The 26867-nt window shown below is 44.2% G+C and overlaps 1 protein-coding gene across 2 annotated transcripts in view; it reads left to right on the top strand.

Annotated features, from left to right (window-relative positions):
• Window positions 1-26867, top strand: part of MGAT5 (alpha-1,6-mannosylglycoprotein 6-beta-N-acetylglucosaminyltransferase) — a 599358-nt gene that overhangs the window by 383658 nt on the left and 188833 nt on the right. For both annotated transcript variants that reach the window (XM_069224676.1, XM_069224675.1), the window contains exon 11: window positions 24249-24382. In XM_069224676.1, the coding sequence (XP_069080777.1) occupies window positions 24249-24382 (134 nt within the window). The remainder of the gene's footprint in view (window positions 1-24248; window positions 24383-26867) is intronic.

Below are 26867 nucleotides of genomic sequence, written 5' to 3'. Positions count from 1 at the left end.
GAAAATCCCCATAAACTAGAGAGACGGCATAAAAAAGTCTTAAAGCAAACTTATTGGTCTTATGTTAGGGATAACTATATAACCCACAAATCCCATGGTCGCTTAACCAATTCCTTTATTGATCTCAAATGGTCTCCAAAGTTTGAATCTTACTTGGACATTATACCAGATTCGCAGGGCAAGAGCTTATATGCAAGGTTTCGTTTTGGCTCCTTGCCTTTGATGTCATTGACTCATAGGTGGGGGCCGATTAATCTTCCTGATATATGCCCTGCTTGTGGCAGCACTCTTGAAACCATTGAGCATTTTATGTTCTTTTGCCCAGCTTATGCGATTCCGCGATCAAAATGGATCCGTAATACATGCAGGTCTATGGGATTTAAGAACTGTTCCTTGGCTCTACGGGTTTTAAAAAGCCAGAATTCAGCCAACGTAATTCTTTCAGTAAGCAAGTATTTAGCAACAGCATGGCGTATACGATGTCACTTCCAAAAAACAATTTAAGGCTTCATTTCTTTTATAGATAAGTTTTAGAGTTGTATGTGTAACCCAAGTTTACTATTGTTTTAATGTTTTTATATCAATTTATAGATGTGTATTTATCTACTTAAGTATTATTTATTATCTCTGTTTTTATGTGCTTTTATGGTCATTGATCGAATAAAGCTGATGATGATGATGATATATACTCAACATAAAAAGGTGTTGTAAATCAGAAGAAGACAATTATAAGTGTGACAAGCATGTCAATAAGAGTAAGAAAGGTTTGCACAAAGAACTTTCTCCCACAATTGATTTCAGGCTTCATCCTCTGGTCCTCTCCACATTCACGGCAATTCTTTGCCTAAATGGGCTTAACCAACATTGAGAGCTCTAATAAATCGATGATGCATGATCTGAAAGATCCAGAAAAATGAAGAAAAAAATATCTAGTGTTTCACCCAAGATCAATTTTATTGGCAGTGCTAGTGATTCCACTATCCAAATGCAAGAGTATGATGGTTTGAACAGCAGTTCTGGAATGGGTTTCTGTCTTAAATATCCGTACTGTGTTTTGCTGGCTAATAGATACTTAAATATGCTAATGGTTTCACATTTCTTTTCAAATGCGAGTTTTTAACCAGTGGGCATTCTGTACATTATTGCATGCATTACACTGTAATCAATAACATCTCCAGGACACATAAATGACCCTCTGTCCCTCACATTCATAGACTTTCAAATCATGTAATATTTGCGAGCTCACTCGTGAGTCAATACATTACATAGTAACTGATTAATGCTGAGAAAAGTGATACCGTTTTAAGTAGTCCCCTATCATTTTCAGATTGTTTGTTTCTTCTGTTAGCACTTGTGCTGCAGCGTAGGTAGTACATGTGACAATGCCTTGTACAGATAAGGTAAATAGTTGCACACAATTGGCTTATGTTTTTTCAAGCTTTATTTGTTGCATTTTCAGACATTACACCAACACAACATCTTTGCTGCAGCTTATTGGTTTATAGATTAAGTATTTTTTTGCGGAGGCTATACTATTGTAACATCAACAAAACATGAATATGGACAAAGCTGTTCATACAACAACAATACTCAAAATTACATGTCATGCATATGTACAATCTTTGAAGTCCTTGGAGTGCATAAAGCAGAGACTAGGAAACATGCTTACATAACTGAATTCCACAGATAGGGTGGGGTGTTCCTTGATTACTTGCCTGATGTGCTGTTAGGTGCCTCATCAGGGATAGAGAACCAATGATGGTATCACTGCTGACCTCCATAAGGAGTGCTTGTCCAGGGCGAATCTTAGTGCCCTTAAAAGCTAGTGTCATATTTCCTGGGCACCCATAAGTTTGGGATCAGTTCTGACCTTCATTCACACACCCTTAGCTGTACACATTCTGCAGCGTCCTGCAGCCACCTGCCACTGTTGGAGGCCAGGTGCTAAGCCAGTGAATCGCTATCCAGCGCCTGGCCAGCAGTAGGGTAAAGTAAATTAACTTTTTTTTGTCAGGTGCTCGTGGGTACCCCATAACTTGTAGGAAACTTTGTGGGGTGTGCTGCAGGTCAAAGTTTAATCTGTGTCGATAAGTGACTGTCACCCATTCCCAGTAGTCCCGGATTTGCTGCAAGTCTGTATCAAGTGGTGGTACGTCGCCTCATTCTGACCACATTTAGGGCAGAGGAGTGATTTTGTATTATTTAGTTTGTGGAGCATGGCAGAGGTTATATACATACGCTGAACAAAGTTGAAGTGTATGATGTAGAATCTACTGTTACTGGTTGGGATTTTAATGAGCATGAGCGTTTCTTGCACTCCTTGTCCCAGAACTGCACATTACAGTCTATTTCCCCACTTCTGTTTGGCATGCAAAATGTGCTTATCAGTGTCCAGCCCTGTTGCCTGATAATGGTGTGTTATTACCCCTGCACCCCCATCTGTAAATATAATCAGTGAGATCATCTGTTCAGCATTGTGAGAGCCCCAAACCTGTGGGACCATCAGTCGAATAGCCCTATAATGGATAAATTGTCCATTGTCCACCCAGGGTGCAGCAAACCCCTCTCCCCTATACTCGCCCCACTGCTTCCAACTTCCCACACTCGGATCTCTATCTAAACATTGGAGGCTGTGAAATTCCCACAGTCGTGTTCCTCATGAATAGGACTTAGCATGCCCCTTACATGTCCCAAGCGTGCAGTGCCAGTGCTAACATTATTTCGTCTGGCATGTGTGTGCCTCTCTTTCTATACATGGTCTGTGTGAGTTCTGATTGCATTTTGGAACCCCACAGTAAAGTTATGTGTACACCAGCGTCTGTGCCATACCATCTTGCCATGACTTGTAGTTGCAAGGCCAGATCGTATGCTACAAGTTCAGGGACCCGAAGCCTGCCTTGGTCGTGTGTGCATTGCAGCATTTTCATTTTTGCCCTGCTCTTTTTTTCCCCAGATGAAGGGACTCAGTGCTGTTTTAAGTTTTCACAAGTATGTTGCGAGGATTAGGCTCTCGCAACATTAAAATAGGTATAAGCATCAGCATCTTCCCTATTGGTGTTCTTCCCGCCATAGACAAGGGGGTGGTATCCAGTAATCTGGCTTGCTCTGTATATTCGTTGAATGTTTAGCTTGGTTTAACCTCATCCACCTTACTCGGTCGTCGGTTACTTCTATTCCTAGATATCTAAAAAATGTGGACTGCCAGATTGTGCCCAGTTCAGGGAGTTGCTCTCCTGTCATGACACTCAATGTCCAGAGAGATATTTTTGCTTGTTGATTATGAGACCTGATTGCCATCCAAATTCGTTAAGTTCCCTGAGAAGTGTGTGCAAGACTGTTTGGGGTTGGATAAATACACCAGTAAGTCATCTGCGTATAAGGAAACCACGTGTCTGCTGTCCCATGTGCAAAGAGCCTTGTTTTCAAGGCCGTCATGCAGCCCACATTCCAAGGGCTCCATAGTGAGTGCAGACAGCAATGGCGCCGAAGGACAGCCTGTTGAATTCCCCTCAGACACTCGCCAGAGGCCTTCAGTACAAAAGGGATACCATACTTAGGAATTTCGGCCTGAATCTCATTGTTTTTGGTGCCATGTGACTGTATCAAATGCTTTTTAGGTGTCAAGTGGCACCACTGCCAGTTCCTCATTCTCGGTTGTCATTGCGCCGAGTGCCCTGGCCAGGCACCCCATATTTAAAGCAATCCGTCTACCCGGTATAAAACGGTTTTGGTCTGGGTGTATCAATCTACTCATTATCTCATTTAAACGGGAGAGGAGCACCTTGCACAGTATTTTGTTGTTGGTGTTAAGTATAGACAACAGACTATTTGATTTACAGTCGGTTTGGGGAGAGGGATAATGGTGGCCTCCCTCATAGATTTGTGCAGGTCCCCAAACTCCAGTGCCTCTTATTGCACTCGGAGTGGCTCCTCTGCCAGCGAGTAGGCAAACGTCTGGCACTACTCTGCCGATAGCTTGTACGGCCCTGGCACCTTCACTCTGTTTAAGTCCTTACTCGCTCCTATTATTTCATGTAGTTTTATTGACTTCTGTAAGAGGAGTCTATGTTCCTGCGTAAGAGTGGTCAGGTGAGCTGTACGCAGGGCCAGATAACAGGAGCTGCCTGTCTTCTCAGCTAGTGGCATTGATAGGTGCTTGTAATGGGACAAAAATGCATCAGTGATCAATTCTTGTGTGTGTACTATGGTTCCTGTTTCCTCTCTGACTGCCGTCATGGCTGTTGGCACTCTCTCTTAAACAGCCAAGCTAAAAATCTGCCTGCTTTGTTCCCCTCTCTGTGTAGTAATTGTTGAAAGTCTGTGTGCTGTAATTGTTCACGTTCCAGTGTTTTTTTCCCCAAATGTTAGTGTTCTACGCTCGTGGGTCATTTGCAAGGCTGCTGCCGCTCTATACCGCTGCACTTGTTGCTGCTTGAGCTGCTTCTCAGCCTCAGCAATTTGGTCATTCAAGTCCCTCTTCCTTGAGCGTACCCTGCCATAGCCATGACTTATACTACCACTTTCATTACATCCCCTCCAATCCCACCCATCTCTGTGACATTTGCATTTTGTGTGAAGTAGGAACTGATAGTTTCTTGCGATTTCTGTTGGAACTCCATAACTGCTCCACCTGAATCAGCAGTCACCAAGTAGGTATTGCCAACCTGAACCTAGAACATCAATATTTGGAGTAAGGAATGGTACAAAAGTATTCTGTCTTTGTATTGAATATCCGTGATGAGAAGGGCACTTGAGTGATCCAGTGGGACCATGTCTGTTTGGGTATATGTGCTCATTGCTTGCGCAAAATGCATGAATTCTTGAAAATGTGTGTGTCGCTCCCGCCATGCGTCTGTTATGCCTAGGTCGCCCATGGTTTTCTCTAGTGACTTTCTCATGCCCCACTTAAAGACAGGATGGGGTGGGAGGCTATCCAGCATGCCGTTTATCACACAGTTGAAGTCTCCAGAGCATCGCAGCTCTGAATAAGGCAGGGCCATTTGTGACACAGTTCCGTAGTATGTCTGGCCTTCAGAGTTGGGGGCATAAAGTCCGACTACTGTCAGGGGGTCAACCATTCAGATGACTGTGTAAGAGCACATACCGACCCTCTGTGTTTGTTCGCATGACTGTGACCTCTTAGGGTTCTCTCGATACCAGCCAAATCCCCACCTCTATGGCATGGGAACTATAACCAGCCTAAAACAAGATGCCCCTCTGTTTCTTACGGAATATATAAATTTCAGGTCAGAGGAAGTGTCTCCTGAATGCACACTATTGTGTCCCCCCCACCACTTGCACATTTATGCAGTCACTCTCTCTGTCTTTATGTAATTATTCAGACCCCTGAGGTTCCCAGTGACTATAAGTATAGTGTCATCCATCAGCTCTCCAACTATTGTCTGGGCAACTCCCCACCCCTCCGACCCACGCCTTACAGTTGCTTGCCCTGAATTGCAATGACATGTATAGAAACAGTGTGAGCCGTCAACTGCATCTCACCCAGGCTCCTGTACACGAGCCCAAACAATCTTGATCAGTGCATCCAACCCTGCTACACCGTGACAGAACAATACTGTGGAAGGTTGAGATGCTCAAGACTATGGAACTGTAAAAAAAAAAAAAAAAAAAAACTATACTGAAGATTTGACTACTGCTGCTTTTGCTGACCCATCATACCCAGGGCTCCACTGATGGGAGGGGACAGGCCGCCCTCCAGGATACTTGGAGTTAGTTTTGTGCACTAGAGTTGGTGTCCCTGCTCTACCCCAGGGCAGTACTTTTACACATTGTCTCTTTATTGCTACGCTGTTTCCTGAGCGCCATTGGTGTCCTCGTCATTCTCCTCTCTCTGCATCCCCCAGCTGCCGACTGTGTTCAACCATCAACTGCTGTGCTTATCCAGGGTCTCTAGCCAGTCCTATGCTTGCTGAGGATCTGTGAAAAAGTGTTACTTACTCCCATGCAATATCTTTAATCTTGCTGGGTAACACATCATTAAGTTCACGTCTCTGCATCTTCTTTTTACACTTTCGAAAGACTGATGCACCTGTATTGTGGAATCAAGGAACAGCATCACCAAAGTGTCTCCTATGTGCATGTCTTTGCGGACCCAGGCTTCCTGTAGGAGAGCATCCCAGGCCCTGTAATTGAGGAGGTGAAATATGTTAGTCCTAGGCGGTACCCCTGTGGAGGCAGGCCTACTGGTGTGCTCCTTCAATGGAGAAAAACCTGGATAGCCCTAGTCGTTTGAATTCTATTGTTAACCATTTCTCCTGATATGTCTACAGGCATTCCACCTCCACTTTTTTTGGCAAGCCCTTCAAAACATGTTGTTCCTGCAGGAGCGTCCTTCAGCATCAACCGCTCGGACCTCGGTTAGTTTACGTGGAGGTCAGCTTAAAGAGTTTCTCCATTATTATTAGCATTAGTATTAGTATCAATAGTATTATTTTCATCTTGTAGAGCACATCTAAAAGGGTTTCCCAGCGCCAAGGCAACAGTTAGGGAAGTGCAGACGAGGCCTTAAAATAACCAGGTTTTCAGGTTCTTACGAAAAGTGGTCAGAGATGTACAGCTTCTCAGGGGCTCCATAAGAGCATTCCATAATATGAGGCCTAGACAGGAGAAGGATTTGCCACCCATCCGAGTAAGTTTCATTCTGGGACCAGTGTGGAGGGATTGATTGCACAAGCACAACACTCAAGATGGCTGGTAGGGAACCACCAGCTCCTACAGGTAACGTGGACAAGTCTGCAAGTTGATTTTGTTCATGAAACATAGTGCCTTAAACTGGATTCGTTTGTTCACTACGAGCCAATGAATGTCACGGAGGAGTCCAGACACAGAGGCATGTTTTGGGTGTCTGAACAAAAGCCTGTCGGCAGAGTTCTGAACCACTTAAAGCCATCTTATAATGGCTTTATCTGCCTCCAGATACAAAATATTGTCTTAATTTGGCCTTGAAATGATCAAGGCCTTAATAACGGTCATTTGGGACCAGAAAGGGAGCAGCCACAAGATCTTTTTAAGACATTTCATGACGGCAAAGCATGTTGAGGGTACAGTGGCCACATGTGGTTTCATTCACAGAGTGAAGTCCAGCCAGAAGCTAGATTCTTCACCTTAGTGAGTGGATTCGGGGGAAGTTGCAGGCCAGTGCTGACGTCCCCAGAATCTGGGATTCTTACCCAGTACCATTACCTCTGTCTTATCGCCGTTTAGTTTGAGAGTTGAAGTTCATCCAAGTGACGACAAGAAGAGGCAGGCGTTTAAATCCCCAGAGCTGTATTCCTGGACAGACAACAAGGAAAAGCTGATTTGTGTGTAGCCTGCGTAGGAGAACAGGGTAAGGTCTCAACTCTTCACCAGGTCTGCTAAAGGGCAGATGTATATGTTAAGTAACATGGGGCTAAGGGCTGATCCCTGCGGGACTCCCGAGGTCAAAGCATGTGGGCTAGATATTGCATTAGACAAGAAGAACTGGAAGGTGCGATCTGCCAGAAAGGAGGCTAGCCAAGCAAGAGCCGTCCCTTGGAGGTCCAGTGGAGTCCGTTTTTCTATGAGGATTGAGTGTGACACAGTATCGCATGCCACCCTGAGGTCTAGTAAAATCAGCCTGTATCTGATCCATCTCAGATGCTCCATGACTCCTAGAAGGGAGGATTCAGTACTGTGTCTTGTTTTAAAACCTGACTGTGAAGGAGGTAGAGAGACTTGGGACTCCACACATGTGGCAAGTTGTGTATTGACATGTTTCTATATGACCTTGGTGAGAATAAGCAACATCGAGATAGGTCTAAAGTTGGTCCAGTTAGGTAGATCCAGGTGAGGAATTTATTTAGTAAGGGCAGGACCATAGCATGCTTGGCTTGCTTTCAGCATGTTTTCCTCCTGTAGAGACGAGTTCAGAAGTCCAAAGAGAAGTTGTATAAGGTGTGGGCTCAAAGTACTCAACGTGACTGCCGGGAGAAGGTCTTGTGGTCAGCCCGATTTTATTAACCGCAGTAGGGCCAGAAGGATAGGAGAATTCAGGGGGCCAGTGATTTTAATCTCAAGAGAGTGGCCCATATCCAAAGGATTTTCCTTAGAGGTTTTTGATTGAATTGGGCTGGAGTTTGGGCTATTGAACCTCCAGCTGGGATTTGCCTGTCCAAGCTACAGTTAGAGAGTTTTGGAGGGTCCTCTCCTTGTTGACAAAGAAGCACATCAGTATTATTGCTGTTATTATCATTAGTGCCCTCTTGTAGATCACATGGCTACTCAAAAGGGTTTCCAAGCGCTTAGGCGACAGATAGGGCACCATAGGCAAGGCTTTAAAATAACTAGGTTTACAGGTTCTTACGGAAAATGGTAAGAGGTATACAGCTTCTCAGGGGCTCAAGAAGAGTATTCCATAAATTGGGGTCCAGATAGGAGAAACATTGGCCACCCATCAAAGTATGTTTGATTCCAAGAACAGTGTAGAGGGATTGCTCAAGTGAAATACACGAGAGGGCTGGTAGGGAACCACCAGCTCCTGCAGGTAACTTGGACATGTGCATGAGTTGATTTTGTGCATTAACCATAGTGTCTTAAACTATGGTTAACTGTTGTTTGTCCAGTACAAGCCAATAAATGTCATGGAGGAGTCCAGACACAGAAGCGTGTTTGGGATTTGGAACAGAAGCCTGCCGGCAGATTTCTGAACCACTTGAAGGCATCTTATAACAGCGTTATCTGCCCCCAAATGCAAATTGTTCTCATAATCCTGCCTTGAAAGGATCATGGCCTTAATAACTGTCCTTTTAACCGAGAAAGGGAGCATCCACAAGATCTTTTTATGCCATTTCATTATGGAAAATCAGGTTGATGCTACCTTTGCCGTATGCAGTTTCATTGATAGGGTGGAGTCTAGCCAGAAGCCTAGATTCTTCATCTTAATGAGTGGGTTTTGGGGGAGCCCCTACAGTGTAGGGCAGTGCTAAGAGTCCCCAGAGTCTGGGATTCTTACCCAGTACCATTACCTTGGTCCTATCACCATTTAATTTAAGAGAGTTGGAGTTCATCCTAGTGATGACAAGACTGAGGTTCCTGGACATATGCCAAGGAAGAGATGATCTGAGCATAGTCTGTATAGGAGAGCAGGGTAAGGGTGCAACGCTCCACCAGGTCTGCTAAAGGGCAGGCTTGCATGTTAAATAATATGGAGCTTAGGACTGATCTCTGTGGGACTCCCAAGGAGGCTAGCCAAGCAAGAGTTATCCCTTGGAGGCCCAGTTGATTCAGTTTTTCTTTGAGTATGGAATGCAGCATAGTATCAACTGCCACGCTGAGGTCTAGTAAAATCAGCAAAGCTGTGCCACGTGTTTCTAGGATCTGTCTCAGATGTTCCATGACCCCCAGAAGGGAATATTCAGTACTGTGTCATCCTCTAAAGCCTGACTGTGAAGGATGTAGAGCAACTTGGGACTCCTTGAATGTGGTTAGTTGAGTATTGACATGTTTCTCTAAGACCTTGGAGAGAATACGCAACATCGATATAGGTCTAAAGTTGGACCAGTTAGATGGATCCAGGTGAGGTTTTATTTTTTAGTAGGGGCAGGATCATTGCATGCTTCCATGTTTTTGATATGGATTCCTTCTGGAGAGAAGAGTTCAGGAGTTCAACCAGAAGTTGTATGAGGTGTGGGCTTAAGGTACTCAACTGAGATGCAGGAGAGGGTCTTCTGGTGAGCCCAGTGTTAATGATCGCAATAGGGCCAAAAGGATTGGACAATCCGGGGGGGTGGGGGGAGGCAGTGATTTTGATCTTACAGGAGAATGGCGGGTGTCTCAAAGATTTACTTCAGAGGTTTGTGATTGAATTGAGCTTGAGTTTGGGCATTTGAGCCTCCAGCTGGGACATATCTGAGCTAGAGGTAGAGAGTTTTCGATGTTCGTCACTGTTAGACCTGACATGCCTTAGGGCGGTCACCCCTAACTTTTTGCCTGCCTCCCTTCACGTTTTGGACCCTGTTTTGCTGGCTTTTGCTAACCAGTGCTAAAGTGCATATACTCTCTCCCTTTTTAAACATGGTAACTGTGGATCATACCTGATTGGACTATTTAATTTACTTATAAGTCCCTAGTAATGTGCACTATATGTGCCTAGGGCCTGTAGATTAAATGCTACTAGTGGGCCTGCAGCACTGGTTGTTCCACCCACTTAAGTAGCCCCCTTAACCTTGTCTCAGGCCTGCCATTGCAAGGCCTGTGTGTCCAGTTTCACTGCCACTTCGACTTGGCATTTAAAAGTACTTGCCAAGCCTAGAACTCCCCTTTTTCTACATATAAGTCACCCGTAATGTGTGCCCTAGGTATGCCCTAGAGCAGGGTGCTGTGTGGGTAAAAGGCAGGACATGTGCTGTGTAGTTATATGTCCTGGTAGTGTAAAACTCCTAAATTCGTTTTTACAATACTGTGAGGCCTGCTCCCTTCATAGGCTAACATTGGGGCTGCCCTCATACATTGTTGAAGTGGCAGCTGCTGATCTGAAAGGAGCAGGAAGGTCATATTTAGTATGGCCAGAATGATAACACAAAATCCTGCTGACTGGTGAAGTCGGATTTAATATCACTATTCTAGAAATGGCACTTTTAGAAAGTGAGCATTTCTTTGCACTTAAATCTTTCTGTGCCTTACAATCCACGTCTAGCTGGGCTTGGTTGACAGCTCCTTGTGCATTCACTCAGACACACCCCAAACACAGGGTACTCAGCCTCACTTGCATACATCTGCATTTTGAATGGGTCTTCCTGGGCTGGGAGGGTGGAGGGCCTGCTCTCACACAAAGGATTGCCACAACCCCTTCTGGGACCCTGGCAGACAGGATTGAACTGAAAGGGGACCTGGTGCACTTCTTAGCCACTCTTTGAAGTCTCCCCCACTTCAAAGGCACATTTGGGTATAAAACAGGGCCTCTGCCCTACCTCATCAGACACTTGCTGGAGAAGAAACCTGAACCAGAAACTACATCCTGCCGAGAAGAACTGCCTGGCTGCTCAAAGGACTCACCTGTCTGCTTTCTACAAAGGACTGCTGCCTTGCTGTTTGCCTGCTGCCTTGCTGAACTCTTGTCTGGCTGTGAAAGTGCTCTCCAAGGGCTTGGATAGAGCTTGCCTCCTGTTCCCTGAAGTCTCAGGACCAAAAAGACTTCTCTTTTTCACTTGGACTCTTCGTGCGCCGAAATGTTCGCCGCACAGCTTGTTCCGCGGCAAGAAAAACGCCGCACACCGATGCTGATCGACGTGACGCCTTCGGGACGACCGGAACTTCGACGCACGGCCTCGCAAGGACAACGCCGTCTGACCTCCAGAGGAGAAATCGACGTGACGCCTGCCGTGAGAGCGAAACTTCGACGCACAGCCCCGCAGAACGACGCGCAGCAGGAGAATCCACGCACAGACCCGGGACATCTGGTAATCCCCGCGACCCACAGAAAGAGACTGTCTGCGCGCCGGAAAACGACGCACAACTTCCCGCATGAAATACAACGACGCAAGTCCGTGTGTGCTGGGGAGAAATCGACGCACACACCATTTTTGCACGTATCTCTTCTTCTGCGGCCCTCTGCGGAGATTTTCCACTCCAAACCAGCTACTTTGTGCTTGAAAGAGACTTTGGGCCTGATTACAACTTTGGAGGACGGTGTTAATCTGTCCTAAATGTGACGGATATACCACCTACCGTATTACGAGTCCATTATATCCTATGGAACTCGTAATACGGTAGGTGGTATATCCGTCACATTTAGGACGGATTAACACCGTCCTCCAAAGTTGTAATCAGGCCCTTTATTTGCTTTTTAAAGACTTAAGACACTTTATATCACTTTCCTGTGATATCTCAACAATTTCACATTGCATCTTTACTCGTTTTGATCTACAATTATCCTGATAAATATTATATATTTTTCTAAACACTGTGGTGTATTTTTGTGGTGCTATATTGTGGTATTGTATGATTTATTGCACAAATACTTTACACATTGCCTTCTAAGTTAAGCCTAACTGCTCGTGCCAAGCTACCAGAGGGTGGGCACAGGCTAATTTTGGATTGTGTGTGACTTACCCTGACTAGAGTGAGGGTTCTTGCTTGGACAGAGGATAACCTGACTGCCAACCAAAAACCCCATTTCTAACAGTCACCTTGTTGACAAAGAAGCATGCAAGCTCCTTCCATTGTGATTGTGTCAGAGAAGGGGCTGAAACTATATTGCTGGGGTCTGATAGTACTTGGGCCACTTTAAAGAGTGTTCTGGGGCAGTTTTGTGCCTGAAGAGGTTTTAAGTTTGACAGGCAAGATAACATCCAAATATTCTAGATCCTTTACCATTCTGGAGCACCAGACTGTGCACCCCTTTGCCATCTGTTCGAGGCGTGCGGGTATGGGAGCATGACTCAGTAGCCCATGGAGGTTCCTGGTGCCCCCAGATTCCTTTAAGTGAGGGGTGGCATACGTCTCCCTCCCGGTCCGTCCCTGGTGCCAACTAGACAGCCTAATTGGCCTTGTCTCACTGCTGCAAGGTGGCACTGGGAGACGAGAAGAATGCACCCACTGCTTGTCCCTTTTGAGTGGTTCCTCTGCAGCTCTCAGGAGCCACTGCACCTCTGAGAATGCCAGGACACCCCCTCCCCCACTTCATGTTGCACCTCCCCAGCGTCCGAGCCTCACCTCTCATTGCAGCCAAAAACTCAGCAGCAGCGGGGGAAGGAGGGCCTCAGCAGCATCTGCCCCTGTACCTCTCCTCTGTGCTCCTTGTTCCCGGCATGGCTCATTCTTCATCCACAGCATGGTGCCGTCAGGCCAGCTCGGTGCCATCCTGTTTTGTGCTTGCGTGGTCCACCCGCCAGATCTGCAAACAGTGGCGGCAGCGTGCAAGAAAGGCAACTATCTCATAATGCCAGTGAATCTGCATGCAGCTGTTAATGTTTGGTCAGATGTGCAAATTTAGGGCAGATTTATTTTCGGATGCTTGCCCCCGTGGGTTAGAGCTGCAAGTTGCACGTCCTCATTACATTCCAGCTGACCATCCCCCACTCCCACCAAAAAAATCCCCTATTTAACATTCTAGTAAAGGTATGCTAAATAAGTCAGAAAATGCACCAGAGGCATGGAAGTTAAATCTCAGTGAGGTTGCAGTGTATAGTTGCACAGCTCACGCATGTGACTAGGATTGTATGGCTCGAGAAACTCTGTTTTGACTGGCTGCAAGTAATGTACCCAATCTGGACTGTCTGAAATGTTCAGTGGTTGAGGATTGGTTTTGGGTAAGAGTTCTGGTTAGGCTAAAGTGGTAGTTGCGCATTTTGTATTTCTTTGCTCTCTTCTTTTAACCCCACTGTTGAGGGCAGTCCTGTTGTTTAGTTGGCTGTGGACAGGTTTGAAACACGCAGGTTTTGTTTCAGATGGTGCAAGGAGCGAGGTAAAATTCATATGCGTTTCACTTATGTAGATTAACATATGAATCTACTGCTCACAGCAAAGCATTGTGAACTAAGAATGGAAAAAGGCTCACCAGTTTATTTAATTAGATTTAACCATTGAAACCTTTTGCCTCAGTTTACACCATTTCACAAAGTCATGAGATAAACGATAAATATCTTTGCCAAAAAAAACAAGAGAGGAAAAAAGATGGATGTGTCTGGAATGTCAACATTTAGTTGCCAAATGCAGCCATCCACTCAGTCGAAGTGTCAGCCCAATTCGATAAACGGCGCAGGAGAGTTGAAAAGGCTTTGCCCCTAGGGAGGGACGTACTGAACGAGGACAGCCGAAAATAAATAAAACCAGAAAATAGAAAGCCAGGAAATGTGAGTTTCAAACCACAAAGCCAATGGTAAGCAATGGGAAGAATGCATTCCCAAGGAAGCTTTCTGAATATCTCCAAGAGGTCTCTAGAAAACCGGACAGCTGTTCTGTTTGGTAGGCTTTGACCTACAAATGCATAGAGAGAGAGCCGACCAGACTCGGGACCCCCAGACCCGGGACCCCCAGACCCAGCTTTCAGGCTAAGAATGCATTTATATTGGGGGTTGTCACACCTCAAACACCTCTTTGAAGCTATGCCCCTGTGCAAAACTCTCCAAATGGTGCCTAACATTACACTAGAAATAGGATGCTGGTCCCAGAATGGCGTTTAGAAGATCTCACAGAGCACAAGTGTATTTTGTTTTCTTAGTAGCTGTGAAAAATTAGCTAAATATAAATCAGAGACATGGTATTTACTTCTAATTACTGTGATTCTGAAAGAGATTTATTTCATCTTCTATTATTTGACGATATGTTATGTAGCATATACTGCCTGAGGCCAGATGGCTAATTTGTCAGTTACTTCTGATCTTTATCTTTGCAGTTTCCTTACCATTTAAGCAAGTGTGAGTGTATTGTTATTGTTGCAGCTAGGGTTCATCACATCTGTCCAGTACTAATGATTCATCTGGCCTTTCAGCCATGGATGAGCTTTCCTTAGGTAGACAAGAACAGGTGCAGCTATGTGAAGATAAAGAGGAAGGAGCTCTGTACCGGATCAAACGTTTTCTTCCTTTTTCATTCCCTATTTATTACTGATCTTTATTATTGTGTTTAACAGAACAGCCTGCTTTTATCTTGCAACATTTGAAGACTCAATTGTGGATATTTATACAAAGTACAGCTCAGTCAATCAATCAGTTACATTTGTGAAGCACAGCACTGTCACCCCTACGGGTATCTGGGCACTGAGGGTGCCAAGTCTCTGTTGAACAGCCAGGTCTTGAGTTTCTTTTGTAAGTACCAGGGAGGGTGTTGTTCGGAGGTTGGTGGGGGTGGGGGGTTGCAGGTCATTCCAGGTCTTGTTGGTTATGTAGAGGTAGGAACGGCCCCACTGCAGCTCTGACACATGAGGGGCCCTGCGTGAGGGCAAGAGAGGAGGAGCACAGGTGTCTTGAAGGTAGATGGAAGTTGATGTAGGGCGGCCCTTGGTTGTGTAGAACTTTGTAGGCATGCATGAGGATCTTGAAATGGCATCTCTTCTGGATCAGGAGCCAGTGGAGGTTTCTGAGGTTGGACATGATGTGGGTCAGTTTGGGGAGGTCCAGCCTGGCTGCCGCATTCTGTATGATCCGGAGTGTTTTGTGGAGCTGGGAGATGTCTCTGTAGAAAGTGTTGCTGTATTTGAAGCTTCTGGTGTCGAGGGCCTGAGTTATGGGTTTTCTGGTGTTGACTGGAATTCATCTGCAACCACAGCACCGAAACCGCCCTCATCGCAGCCACGGACGACATCCGAGCCCTGACCGACAAGGGAGAAACCGTGGCCCTCATACTCCTGGACCTCTCTGCAGCCTTCGACACGGTCTGCCACCGCACCCTGATACACCGCCTCAGCAACGCCGGCATCAGAGGCAAGGCCCTGGAATGGATCGTCTCCTTCCTCTCCGGAAGGACTCAGAGAGTCCGCCTGCCCCCCTTCAGATCCACAGCCACGGAGATCATCTGCGGCGTACCCCAAGGATCCTCCCTCAGCCCCACTCTCTTCAACGTCTACATGACCCCCCTGGCGAACATCGCACGCAAACACGGACTCGACCTCATATCCTACGCCGACGACACCCAGCTCATCTTATCCCTCACAAACAACCCCACCTCAGCTAGGACCAGACTACATGAAGGAATGAAGGAAGTAGCGAACTGGATGACAGACAGCCGGCTGAAACTGAACACAGATAAGACGGAGGTCCTCATCCTCGGCCCTACTCCTGCCGCATGGGACGACTCCTGGTGGCCCCCCGCCCTAGGCAGCACTCCCCAACCCACCGACCACGCACGCAACCTCGGCTTCATCCTGGACTCATCCCTCTCCATGACCAGACAGGTCAACTCGGTGACCTCGGCATGCTTCAACACCCTCCGCATGCTCCGCAAGATCTTCCGCTGGATCCCCACCGACACCAGGAAGACCGTCACCCACGCCCTCGTCACCAGCCGCCTGGACTACGGGAACACCCTATACGCCGGCATCACCACCAAGCTGCAGAGGAAACTACAACGGATCCAGAACGCTGCCGCACGACTCATCCTGGACATACCCCGCCACCACCACATTTCCGGACACCTGAAGAGACTTTATTGGCTCCCAGTCAACAAGAGGATCACCTTCCGACTCCTCACCCATGCACACAAAGCCCTCCACGACCTCGGACCCAAAATCATCAACAACCGCGTCTCCTTCTACACCCCTCCGCGCACTCTACGCTCGACCGGACAGGCCCTGGCAGCCGTACCCCGCATCCGCAAAGCCACCGCCGGAGGAAGATCCTTCTCTTTCCTAGCAGCGAAAACCTGGAACTCTCTGCCCAGCCACCTTCGCGCCATACCTGACCACCTCTCCTTCAGAAGGCAGCTCAAGACCTGGCTCTTCGAGCACTGACCCCCCCCCCCCTCCAGCGCCTTGAGACCCTTTATGGGTGAGTAGCGCGCTTTATAAATGCGATTGATTGATTGATCTGAAGATTCTGCAGAGCATGCAAAGGGTGTTGAAGCAGGAGGAGGCAACTGCGTTGGCTTGTCGTTTTAAGGTCAGTTGGTTGTTAAGTGTAATGTCTAGGTTGTGTGCATGGACTGTGAGTATGGGTTTGGTTTGAATTCTGCTGCCCCCCAGCTGTGGTCCCAAGCGGAGGTGCTTTTCCTGAAGATCAGTACTTCTGTCTTGTCGGAGTTGAGTTTGAGGCAGTTATCTCTCATCCATTTGGCTGCGCTGGTCATGGCATCGCAGAAGTTGGCTTTGGCACTGGGGGGTCCTCGGTGAGTGATCTGATTAGTTAAGTGTCGCCAGTGTAGGAGATTATGTTCGAACCATGAGATCTAAGGATGAGTACGAGGGGGGGTCATATAAGTGTGAAACCTGGGTGGTGCTGAGGGGAGATTCATGGGGTACACCGCATTTGATGTCCTTGGGCTCAGAGGTGAATGGAGGCAGCTGGATGCTTTATGTGCAACCTGTAATGAGAGGAGATCCACTTGAGGGTGTTTTGCTGTATGCTGGTGTTGTAGTCGGTTGATGAGGCAGGGTGTCCAACACAGCAGAGAGGTCAAGGAGGATCAGGGCCACAGTTTCTTCGTGGTCAAGTAGAGATATGATGCCTGTGGCAGCAATCAGCGTGGTCTCAGTACTGTGCTTGATGTAGAAACCAGATTGTGAGGCATCATGTAGGTGGTTTTGTTTCAGTTGCTCTGTGACTTGTTTGTGAAGGCTTTCTCAAGTACTTTGTCCAGGTTGAAGAGCAGGAAAATTGGTCAATAATTTTTGAGATTGCTGGAGTTGGCAGAGGATTTATTCAGGAGGTCTGACCTCTGTCTGTTTTCTTCTGTCCAGGAAAGCTGCCAAGGAGATGGAGATGGAGGTGTTGATGATTCTGGTGAGTTTGGTGCTGATTGGGATGGTTCTGAAGTTGAAGAGTCTATGGGGCCAGGGGTGGATGGAAGACATGATGGCCATGGTGGTCAAGAGTGCTCAGTGGAGATTACGTGGTGATAATTTGGCTGGTTTTCATTGATTGGATGAGGTGGTTGAGGTTGAAAAACGTGGGCTGGGGGTCAAAATTGTTGTAGATACAGGCGATCTTGGTGTGGAAGTATTCCTAGATGGAGTCACAGAGTTCATGGGAGAGGTGGACCATGTTCACTGTGGGGTTGGAGAATTCCTTGACTATTTTGAAGAGCTCCTTTGTGTGGTTGGCTGCCCTGTCGATGTTTGCTGTGAGGGTGCTTTCTTGGCTTCCTTGATGCGTAGATGGTAGTTCCTGAGGGCTGCTTTAAGGACGGCTCTGTTGGAGTGGTTCCTTGTGGCGCACCATCTTTTTCTTGAGTAGGTAGCGGTTGTACTCTATGTTCTGAGCTCTGGGGTGTACCAGCTGGCATGTTTTGAGGTTTTGCTGTTTTTTGTTGGTTTCAGTGGGCAACTCTGTTGGCAAAGTTGGTGATCCATGTGGAGAAGTTCTGGTCGACTTGGTCAAGGTCTGATGATGCTTTGGGTTGGGTGGTGCTGAGGGTCTCTGTCCAGTCTGTCCCAGTTACCCTGCTCCAGCTGCAGTGGGAGGAGCTGAGATGCTTGGAGATGGCTTGCTGAGCCCCTGAGAGTATGAAGTGGACAATGGTGTGGTCGGTCCAGGTGAGTTTTGGGACGTAGCTGAACTTGATTCTGTCGCTGGCAGTAAAGAGGATGTTGAGAGTGTGATCGACTTTGTGCGTGGGTTCGGTGACCAGTTGAGTGAAGCCAGTGTTGTTCACATTCTTGAGGAAGGTGGTGGCGTTGATGTTGTCGATGTGGAAATTAAGGTTGCCATATAGGAGGTAGTAGTAGGAGTACATGGCTAATGGTTCAGTTAGGTTAGAGATGGCTTTGCAGGAAGCTGGTTAGGGTCGGGGGGAGGAGGTGTATACAGGGGTGCCTCTTATTGTGGGGTTGGCATCAGGCTGTAGTTGGAAATTGAGGTGTTCTATGAGATGCATGGGGCATCGTCGGTGCATTGGATATTTTCTTTGAAGATGATGACGATGCCCCCACCAAGTTTGTTATGGTGTTCTCGATGTATCATTTTGTAGGCGCCAAGAGTTGCGGTGGCAATGTTTGGATTTGAGGAGGAGTTGAGCCAGGTTTCAGTGATGTAGGCAAGATAAGTGAAAGGATGGTGATGGTGTCCCAGATTTCTGTGGCATGCTTGCAGAGGGTTCGAGCGTTGAGCAGGATGCATTGGAGTCGTTCTGGGTTGTTTGTAGTGGGAATGTTTCACATGATGAATGCTCCTTCTGAGAGTTTATCCAGGAGCTGGATTTGATTATTGGATACTGCTTTAGAATGAGTAGAAATATTTGTATTAATCTAGGAATAAGGAAATACAAGGAAGCTGCAAGAATTTTGAGGTCCTATACCTGTGCTTACATAGTATTTGAAATAAGCCGATTCCTACTAGCAGCCTCGTATATTAGAGATAAGGAGGCCCTAAGTCTCTAGAATATCGTAGGCTATGCAATTTCAATTGTAACCTAATGATAAAACCACTCTCTTATTGCTGTAGAATGTATTTAAGATAGATAATTTTGTATATTAAGTGCTGAGAACATTGAGCAAGGATTTTAATTAACTAAATTTGCTTTAGCATCTTGCACCTTACAATGCAATTAGATTTCACTGTCTCTTTGGGCCAGGCCATATTGTTGTTTAATCTCTTCTCTGCTTAAATATATACTAAAGGACACTGTCAACATTATACCGTTAGAGTACGGGAGATAGAGAAGTGACATAAAGTACTCTTGCTTACACTAGAACTTGGAAAATTGACGAACAATGGTGATTGTTAACAAAAGCGGGGAAAGTTCAGAATTGTTGATCTAGAGCTGGCTTCCCACACCCTAGGATGAAATTAATAGAAGTTGTTTTTATCCATGCAAAACAAGTTCCCCAAATCCTATTAGCATGCCGTCTGTGTTTCCAACTTTAAGAACCAAAGTATTATCATGTGGAAGAAATTTGACATATTGGACCTGGCTCCAAGAGATTATTGAATTAGGTTTAGTAAATGGAATGTAAGCGACCCAGGATTAACTTGATCAATTAATTGCTAATGATTTATTGCATTATTGTTTTTAGGAGGTTTTATTGATATTTATGTACATATTGTATTACTGTTATTTTATTGATGTATATTTCTATGGCTTTTAGCTGAATAAAGATTTGTATGAGCGAGCGAGTAGAAAGTATAATATGATCTATTGCTTGCAAATAATTAAAATCATGAAATTATGTATTGATCTATTACTTGCTAATCAATGAAAGAATGCAATTAAACAGTAGGCACTATTTCTGTGTGGTTTCACTGGATGGTTAAAATGCATTTTTGACTAGTCTTATTTCAGAACATTATTGTACTAGTAAATTACAATACCTAAAAACCACTGCTAAAACTCACAGAGGATGTAGTTCTAATCCTTTCTCTCTAGGGCCAGTGATCATTGAGACAGGGCAACGATAAAGTAATTTAAATACTAGGAATAATTCCCTGGATATTACTTTTATGTACGTCAAATTAGAGGAGGTATTTGGAAAGGCAAAATTATATGCGGGCAAAATCAGACAATGAGATAATGTGGTCAAGAAGCTGGAGCAGGAAATGATGCAGTATAGGGCAGTGTTATCCTATACATTCAGAACTTCTCTGATTTGAAAGATTAGAGTTGGTGAACAAACATCAGCGTTTCAGGGTTCCCCAGGTACAATCAGCAGGATCATTTTTAGAATGTTTTGCAGAGTACTACCAAAATGTTTTGAAAATTCTCAAAAACTACTAGTAAAAGCACCAAGACGTTTGATACTAATTCTTACAGAAGGAAGGCTGTGGTTAATTATTGCCTGGATTACAGAGTACCCCATAAAAAAGCAGAAACAGAGGATTTAAATGCAAGGGACAAATTTACCTCTAAATATCAGGCCAGCTTTAAGTGAAATAGATGATAAAAAAGTGTTCAGTGACATAAAAAAAATTCAGAAGCTTGTTTACTTATTTGTTTTACCTTTTTATTTGATTTTTCTTATGTGCATAATTCATTCCACACCCTGCACGGCTGATGGCTGTGTATTGAGCAGGGTTGCATGGTTATACAGGATAGGTAGCAGGGCCTGGCCTGCTGCCAAGCCCGATTGTGTTCCGGTTTCCCTCCCAGAGGCAGTGAGTTGCACTATTTGGCCGCTAAGGCATGAAAAGATGTACCACTCCAACTTTCATGATTACATCTTGGTATCTTCAAAAGCAGACTTTTAGAAGAACCAGTGTGACGGTGAATGTTTAGCAATCTTTGGTGCCAAGAAAGCAGGCGAGTCTTGGTAGAGGATACGATGTTTAATGGGACAATATTTGAGTTGATTTGTATTCCCAGATTCATAACACCTAAGGATGGAAGAAAAATAGTTATCAAACAAGTAGTAGCGGAATTCCCTTTATGGTGGATATCTTATTTATACAGATTTAGTTTGAGGGACCAGCGCAACATCTTCAATGCCAATCCCCTGAAACCCTAGTAAATTTAATTATTTTATGCATTTTAAAACCCTCTCATTGAGTTTAGCTTGTTCCAGATTTACTGTTGAAATTTTCTATTTAAAATATCTTTAATTATGTGGACCCTTTAGGAAGTTATTTTTTAAATCAATTATGTTTGTGATTACCGTGTTTGTGTAATAAATCAGCAATTATCCAAACGTCAGTCATGGTACATTAAAAGTTGATTTTCTAATAAGAAAAGAAAGAATATGGTCTCATTTTTGCCACGAAAAAAGGGAATTCTTTAAAAGATATTATTCAACATGAAAATGAGTATTTAATTGAAATAGCATTTCCAAAGAATATATTGTATGTTTGTCCTTCTAACTTTACCCGCACCCCAGCTTTTTTATCTAGACAAAGTGTTTTCCCTTCTACACTTGTTTCTTCGTGGGAGGAAAATATGTGAAATAGCTTTCAGATTGTGAACCTTGATAATTGCCAAAACAAAAAACGTCCTCTTATTTGTGTTAGCATTCATTGGGAGAAAAGTACATTTTGCAAGCTCTAATTCACAAAGAGAAATTACTCGTGTAAAATGGAGATGCCCCTGAACGCATTGACTTGCCCCCATGTGTCTGTTACACTGCGAGATCTGCTACTGTGGTGCTCCTGTGGTGCTCTTAGGCATGTAGCAGTGACAATTCCCAGTGTGTCTCCTTTTTGCTTGCTTGGAAATTTGCACAGCTTGGTCTCTCTCTCCTGTGCAGCAAACCACGTACTTAAGTGTTTAGAAAATGCACCAGTGAAGATGCATAAAGTTATACTTCTACCCATAAGAGAGAGGTGGAAATGTGATACTTTGGCATTGCCATTTGGTTCCTTTTTAAGAGTGTACATGGCAGTTGCTCCACTTTTTGCACATGTGCAGACCAAACTATACACAATCAATCAATCAGTTTTTGTAAAGCGCAGCTACTCACTTGTGAGGGTCTCAGAGCGCATAATTAGACCATTTGTAGTTCCTGGCCCTCTCCTTGTGTCAGAGAATGGAAAGGAGGCCTTTCCTTCATTTTCTTGAAGGGAATTTGACTCATTGAAGCTTCTTCCCTAATTAACATCTTTTTCAGATGTCTGTGTTTTGTGATGTAAGGTCAATGAGAAAGGTAAAATGTCACACGAGATAAGCCTTAAGGGGTTCAACTCCTTAGGTAAGACAAGTACTTATGCTAGGCTTGTAGGTGTTAGTCTGAAGTTGCAGCATAGAGCTGATGTCTTCAGGCTCGTAAGTTCCTGACTAGTCAGAGAGAACATTATTTGCCAGACTTGCTTGAGAAACTAAGCCTTGAAATGGTAGTCCACATCTAAATTTAGGACTTAAGGTCTTGGATTGTATATTGTAGAAAGATCATAGGGCATATAGCCTAGGGCCTAAGACGTGCAGACCATGAACCACAATTATGTATCTGCTAAATATAAAAAAAACAGTTGACTAGATGGGGCAAACTGAAAATCTAGCATTGTTCAATTGTTTATGGCCCTATATGACAAGTGAACTTGTCACCTTGTTAGATTGCTAAAATGGAATGTTTTTTTGGTAAAAACCCATTTACAGAGACAGAAACTGTCTTGAGGCGCCACATTCCACTCACCCACAACTCCTCTTCACCCTACACATTTCAGATAACTGCATAATTTACCCCCTTCATTACTAACCTGGATCTATGCGGGAGCCTTTGGTGTAATCAGTTTGGAGAAAGTGGTCACTCGCCACAGCTTCGGCAGGCCTACCTGCTTGACCACTACTGCAGGTCCCTCTTTTCATGCTTTCTTTCCCAAATATGTATGGCTGTCTTGACACATATATCTCCCATTCCCTGATTTCAAATATAATTTCTAGCTGGGTGGGGTCTTCCTCCTACCTCAACAGCACTTCAGAGCAGATGACAGAAGTTTACTTCCAGAGCTTTATAGCTAGAATCTCAACAGCCACTCAAGGAGGAACATGTCCGATTTCCACAGCAGCAAATCTCCTAGTACCTCATCTGAGAACACAGTCCAGTGGGTTTCGATAGTCACAAATTACTGGTTCCTCAGAAGACACAGGGAGTTAAGCTGGTGCTGTAGAAAGGCTGCTCCTCGGGCTTATGCTAGGGACTGCAGGTTCCGGTTGTAGATAGCCTGCAAGAAATACCTTCTGTTACGAAAGTTGGCTTCCCGTCCAATCTTGTTGGCCAAAATGCCTTTACTCATTCCTCTCCAGATGCCCTTGAAACATTACGTTTTGGGGTAGGCAAGGGTTTCAAGGCCTGTAAAGCTGAATAGGCATGGTGCCAACCAAAAAGTGTCCGAAAACATTGTACTACCTGTAGGTGGCAGGCAGTTCAAAGACTGCAATAGCAGATAAAGTGCTTAGAAATAACTGCTCTTTTGAAGGTCGAAAAGGACAAAAAATTGAATAAATACGTTAGACATGAGCAAAGTGTGTAGAATAAATGTTTTGTTTACTGTCATTGTAAACCAGCGTCCTCCAAGGAATGTGATACATCAGTTGACCATTAAAGCCATTCCTGCATCTTGTTTGTTTATATTTTTTCATAGCGCAGGTTTTATCAGCAATTTACAGGTGACGAACATCCCGCGGAGATCACATTTATTTCTCAGTTTTCTATTCCAGAGATACAGCGCCTGCTGTAAAAGTCAATGAACATTGAAAACTGTTCTAATGTAATATAATGGGTGCATGTTATCTCTGCTGTGCACAGGCATATCCATGACAGCTGCTCAGTGCCCTGTTCCAGTCTATTGCAGACTATTTCTGAGCTGTACTTCTCAGGTTTTAGGTTTTTGTTTGGAAAGTATGGTATTCACTGAGGTTTTGTCGAGATGGAAGAGCAGGTGAAATGGATGATCCAAGCTGTGACATGAAGCTTTGCCTCGGGGCTCTGCTGAAACAGCATGATGCCTACATTCAGCGTGTTGTTGTACTACACAGTGATGGTGCTTCGGTAAAAACGAATCCAGGTTTCAGATATATGGATATTTGTGATTATGTCAACAATCATATAATTGTTTGCTGCATGCCACTGGTATTGTGCCAACTTTGTATAAAAAAAAATCATTTAAAACCTGAAAATCAACTTGCTTGCATAGCCGTGTTGTTAAATGAGTTCGTCATTGCACTGCCCACTTAACCGTTTCTTCTGCCTCCAACAGCTCACACTCCAGATAACAGCTTCCTTGGATTTGTGGTCGAACAGCATCTTAATTCGAGTGACATCAAACACATAAATGAAATCAAAAGGCAGAATCAGTCGCTTGTCTACGGCAAGGTTGACAACTTCTGGAAAGTAAGCTTTTTGTTATATATAGTGGCAGTGTATTCATAAAAGCATATGGACATTCAGGAATTATTTTAGGTATCTTGGAGTATGAAAACATGACTTGAAGCACCACAGTTCCTCCAATATCCTTTTACCTTTTATGTTTTAATCATGTCATCTGCATTTTGCAAAAGTTGAACTGTCCAAAGTTGCCCTTGTATGTGAGTTTACCCTTGCTTCCCAATCATGTTATGCTATTTTGAGATTATCTCCATAAATAAATCACAATAAAGTACATAGATTGCACACCAGAAGTACGCAAATGATTGTCTTTGCTGTTGATTGAGATAAAGCTTAACATGTGACACCTGAAAATGACCATGTGGAATTGAAAGCATTTTGCAATTTATATCCAGAACTGAACACATGAAATGTATCCTATTCAGAAAATAATGAATCTAAATTAAGGCCATACTTAGTGGTTTAACAGTGTTGTTAGCAACAAGGTATCTTACTGAAATATAACAAAAATGGTGGTGATGCTCAGGGGTATGAGATCATCACCTTCCCTCCCCCAGGCCTACTGAGGCACAGGGTGATTCTTGCGGTCATTGGCCACGAAGCATCATTCGAAGTCTGTAATGCTGGGCATAGCACCAGCCCAAAGCCTTTTCAGAGTGCATGTAATCTTTACAGAGGCTTAGAAAATAGAATAAAGGGTGAGATAATCCTAGCCCCCGATATACCTCCAGAAAAAATTGTTGTCTAGAGAATTTCATTTTGTATTAGTGTTTTTGGATCATTAGAGAAGTAATTTAGCTTGGGTAGACATTGCTGATCCAGGCCACATTTTTCTAGATGACGCTTTTAAAAATGTCAGATGTGTTGCAGTGATGATGTGATGATGTGATGTGATGATGATTTCAGGAACTGTGAGACCTATATACTTCACTTTGGTGTCAAAACATAGGTTTTGGGGGTCAAGTAGTCTTATAGAGACAGAAAATGACTCCTCAAAGCAACACTTCCACCATTTTCTGAAGTGCTGGCTATCATAGAGGATAAAGAGACATATCTAGAAATGAAGCAAAAAATAATGTTTTTTAATCCTTTTATGTATACACCAAACAATGTTTATGATCTAAATATGAAAAAAATAATGTTTATCACTCCTGTTTCATATACATTTTCATACCTTACTTTATTTGTTTCAACAGTCGCTTGTGGTACATTTGCATATTGTTGAACATTTGAGAAGAGCATGTTGACAGGGACAAAATTTTTGTTTCACAGATTTTGCAAGTGCATGTTCGTGTGAGTTCTTTGGGTAGAGGCTTTAGAAATTTCTTAGATTTGAGATCCCCCATCAGTATCTTTCCAACCAAAGTCACACCTGAACTTTCTCTAAATTTGCATGACCCAAAACATTTGCACATCTTCTGATCAAGTAGATCACTCTTTTAATGTGTCCATACACAGAATATGTCAGTCAGTAGAAGATCACCTAGTGGGGCTGATCTCTTGAACTCACTGTACGGAATATCTTCAAATGTGTGACAGAGCTTGTTGTCCACATGCGCACAAGGTATTTTCTATGTCTTTAAAGTCCCATTCTTCTTCTGTCTCAGCAAATCCTTTAAGAAACTTCAGAAGTTCAGCTATTAAAGCTCGCAGCTTTGTTGCAGTTTTGCTCATAGTGTCATCACCATAAGAATATGTGCCTTGATGTGAACACTGGGCAAATCTGGGTCAAGTTTTTTCTACAGAAGATGAAGCAGGATTAAGTGTCTTTTCTCACCTGTGCCATAACGTATCCATAACTCTGACAATCCTTGACTTATGAACATTGCAACAAATCTAAGTAGCACAATAATAACATCTGGGTCATTTGACAATACAGTGACTCGATTGGAACCATTTCAAACAGCCCACTTGTAGGCATTCGTCTGATTCTCTCACATTCTTTGACAGATAGTTCAAGATAACTGTCAAAAACCACGTGTAGTTCTTGTAAGGTGCACACTGACTTTGGTATCTGCAAAACAGTCTGAACAACCTCTTCGAAGTTTTGCATGGATGAAATCTTGACCATTCGCAACAGTGACATATAGTCCACGACAACAGCAGTTTTCAATGAGGACAACTTTTCAGAATTGAAATTCCTCAGGTAAAAGTTTTTTTCCAACACTTGTGCTTCACTGGTTTGGTTGCAGGATCTCCATAAAATAATGCCTTAAATAGAAGTAGATCATATGACAGAATGTGCTTGATAAATGTTTACTACAACCACGGTAAATGTTTGCTACAACCAGCTGCCATTGAGCAACATATTCACATTTATGTGTCTGACCAACAATTCCCTTGGAGCTTTTCTGTGATCTCTGGCTCATCTGTTCCAGTTTCATATCTGGAGGCAAAGCAGTGAACCTTCCCTTTCTGTCTTTCACCACAAAATGTCTTTGGATGAATGTTCTGTAGAGGTAGGGTTTTTCTACCTCTAGCTTCTTCACTC

This window comes from Pleurodeles waltl, chromosome 3_1 (assembly GCF_031143425.1).
Source record: "Pleurodeles waltl isolate 20211129_DDA chromosome 3_1, aPleWal1.hap1.20221129, whole genome shotgun sequence".
In the NCBI taxonomy this organism is placed as follows: Eukaryota; Metazoa; Chordata; class Amphibia; order Caudata; family Salamandridae; genus Pleurodeles; species Pleurodeles waltl.
This window is presented reverse-complemented; position numbering and strand designations above follow the sequence as displayed.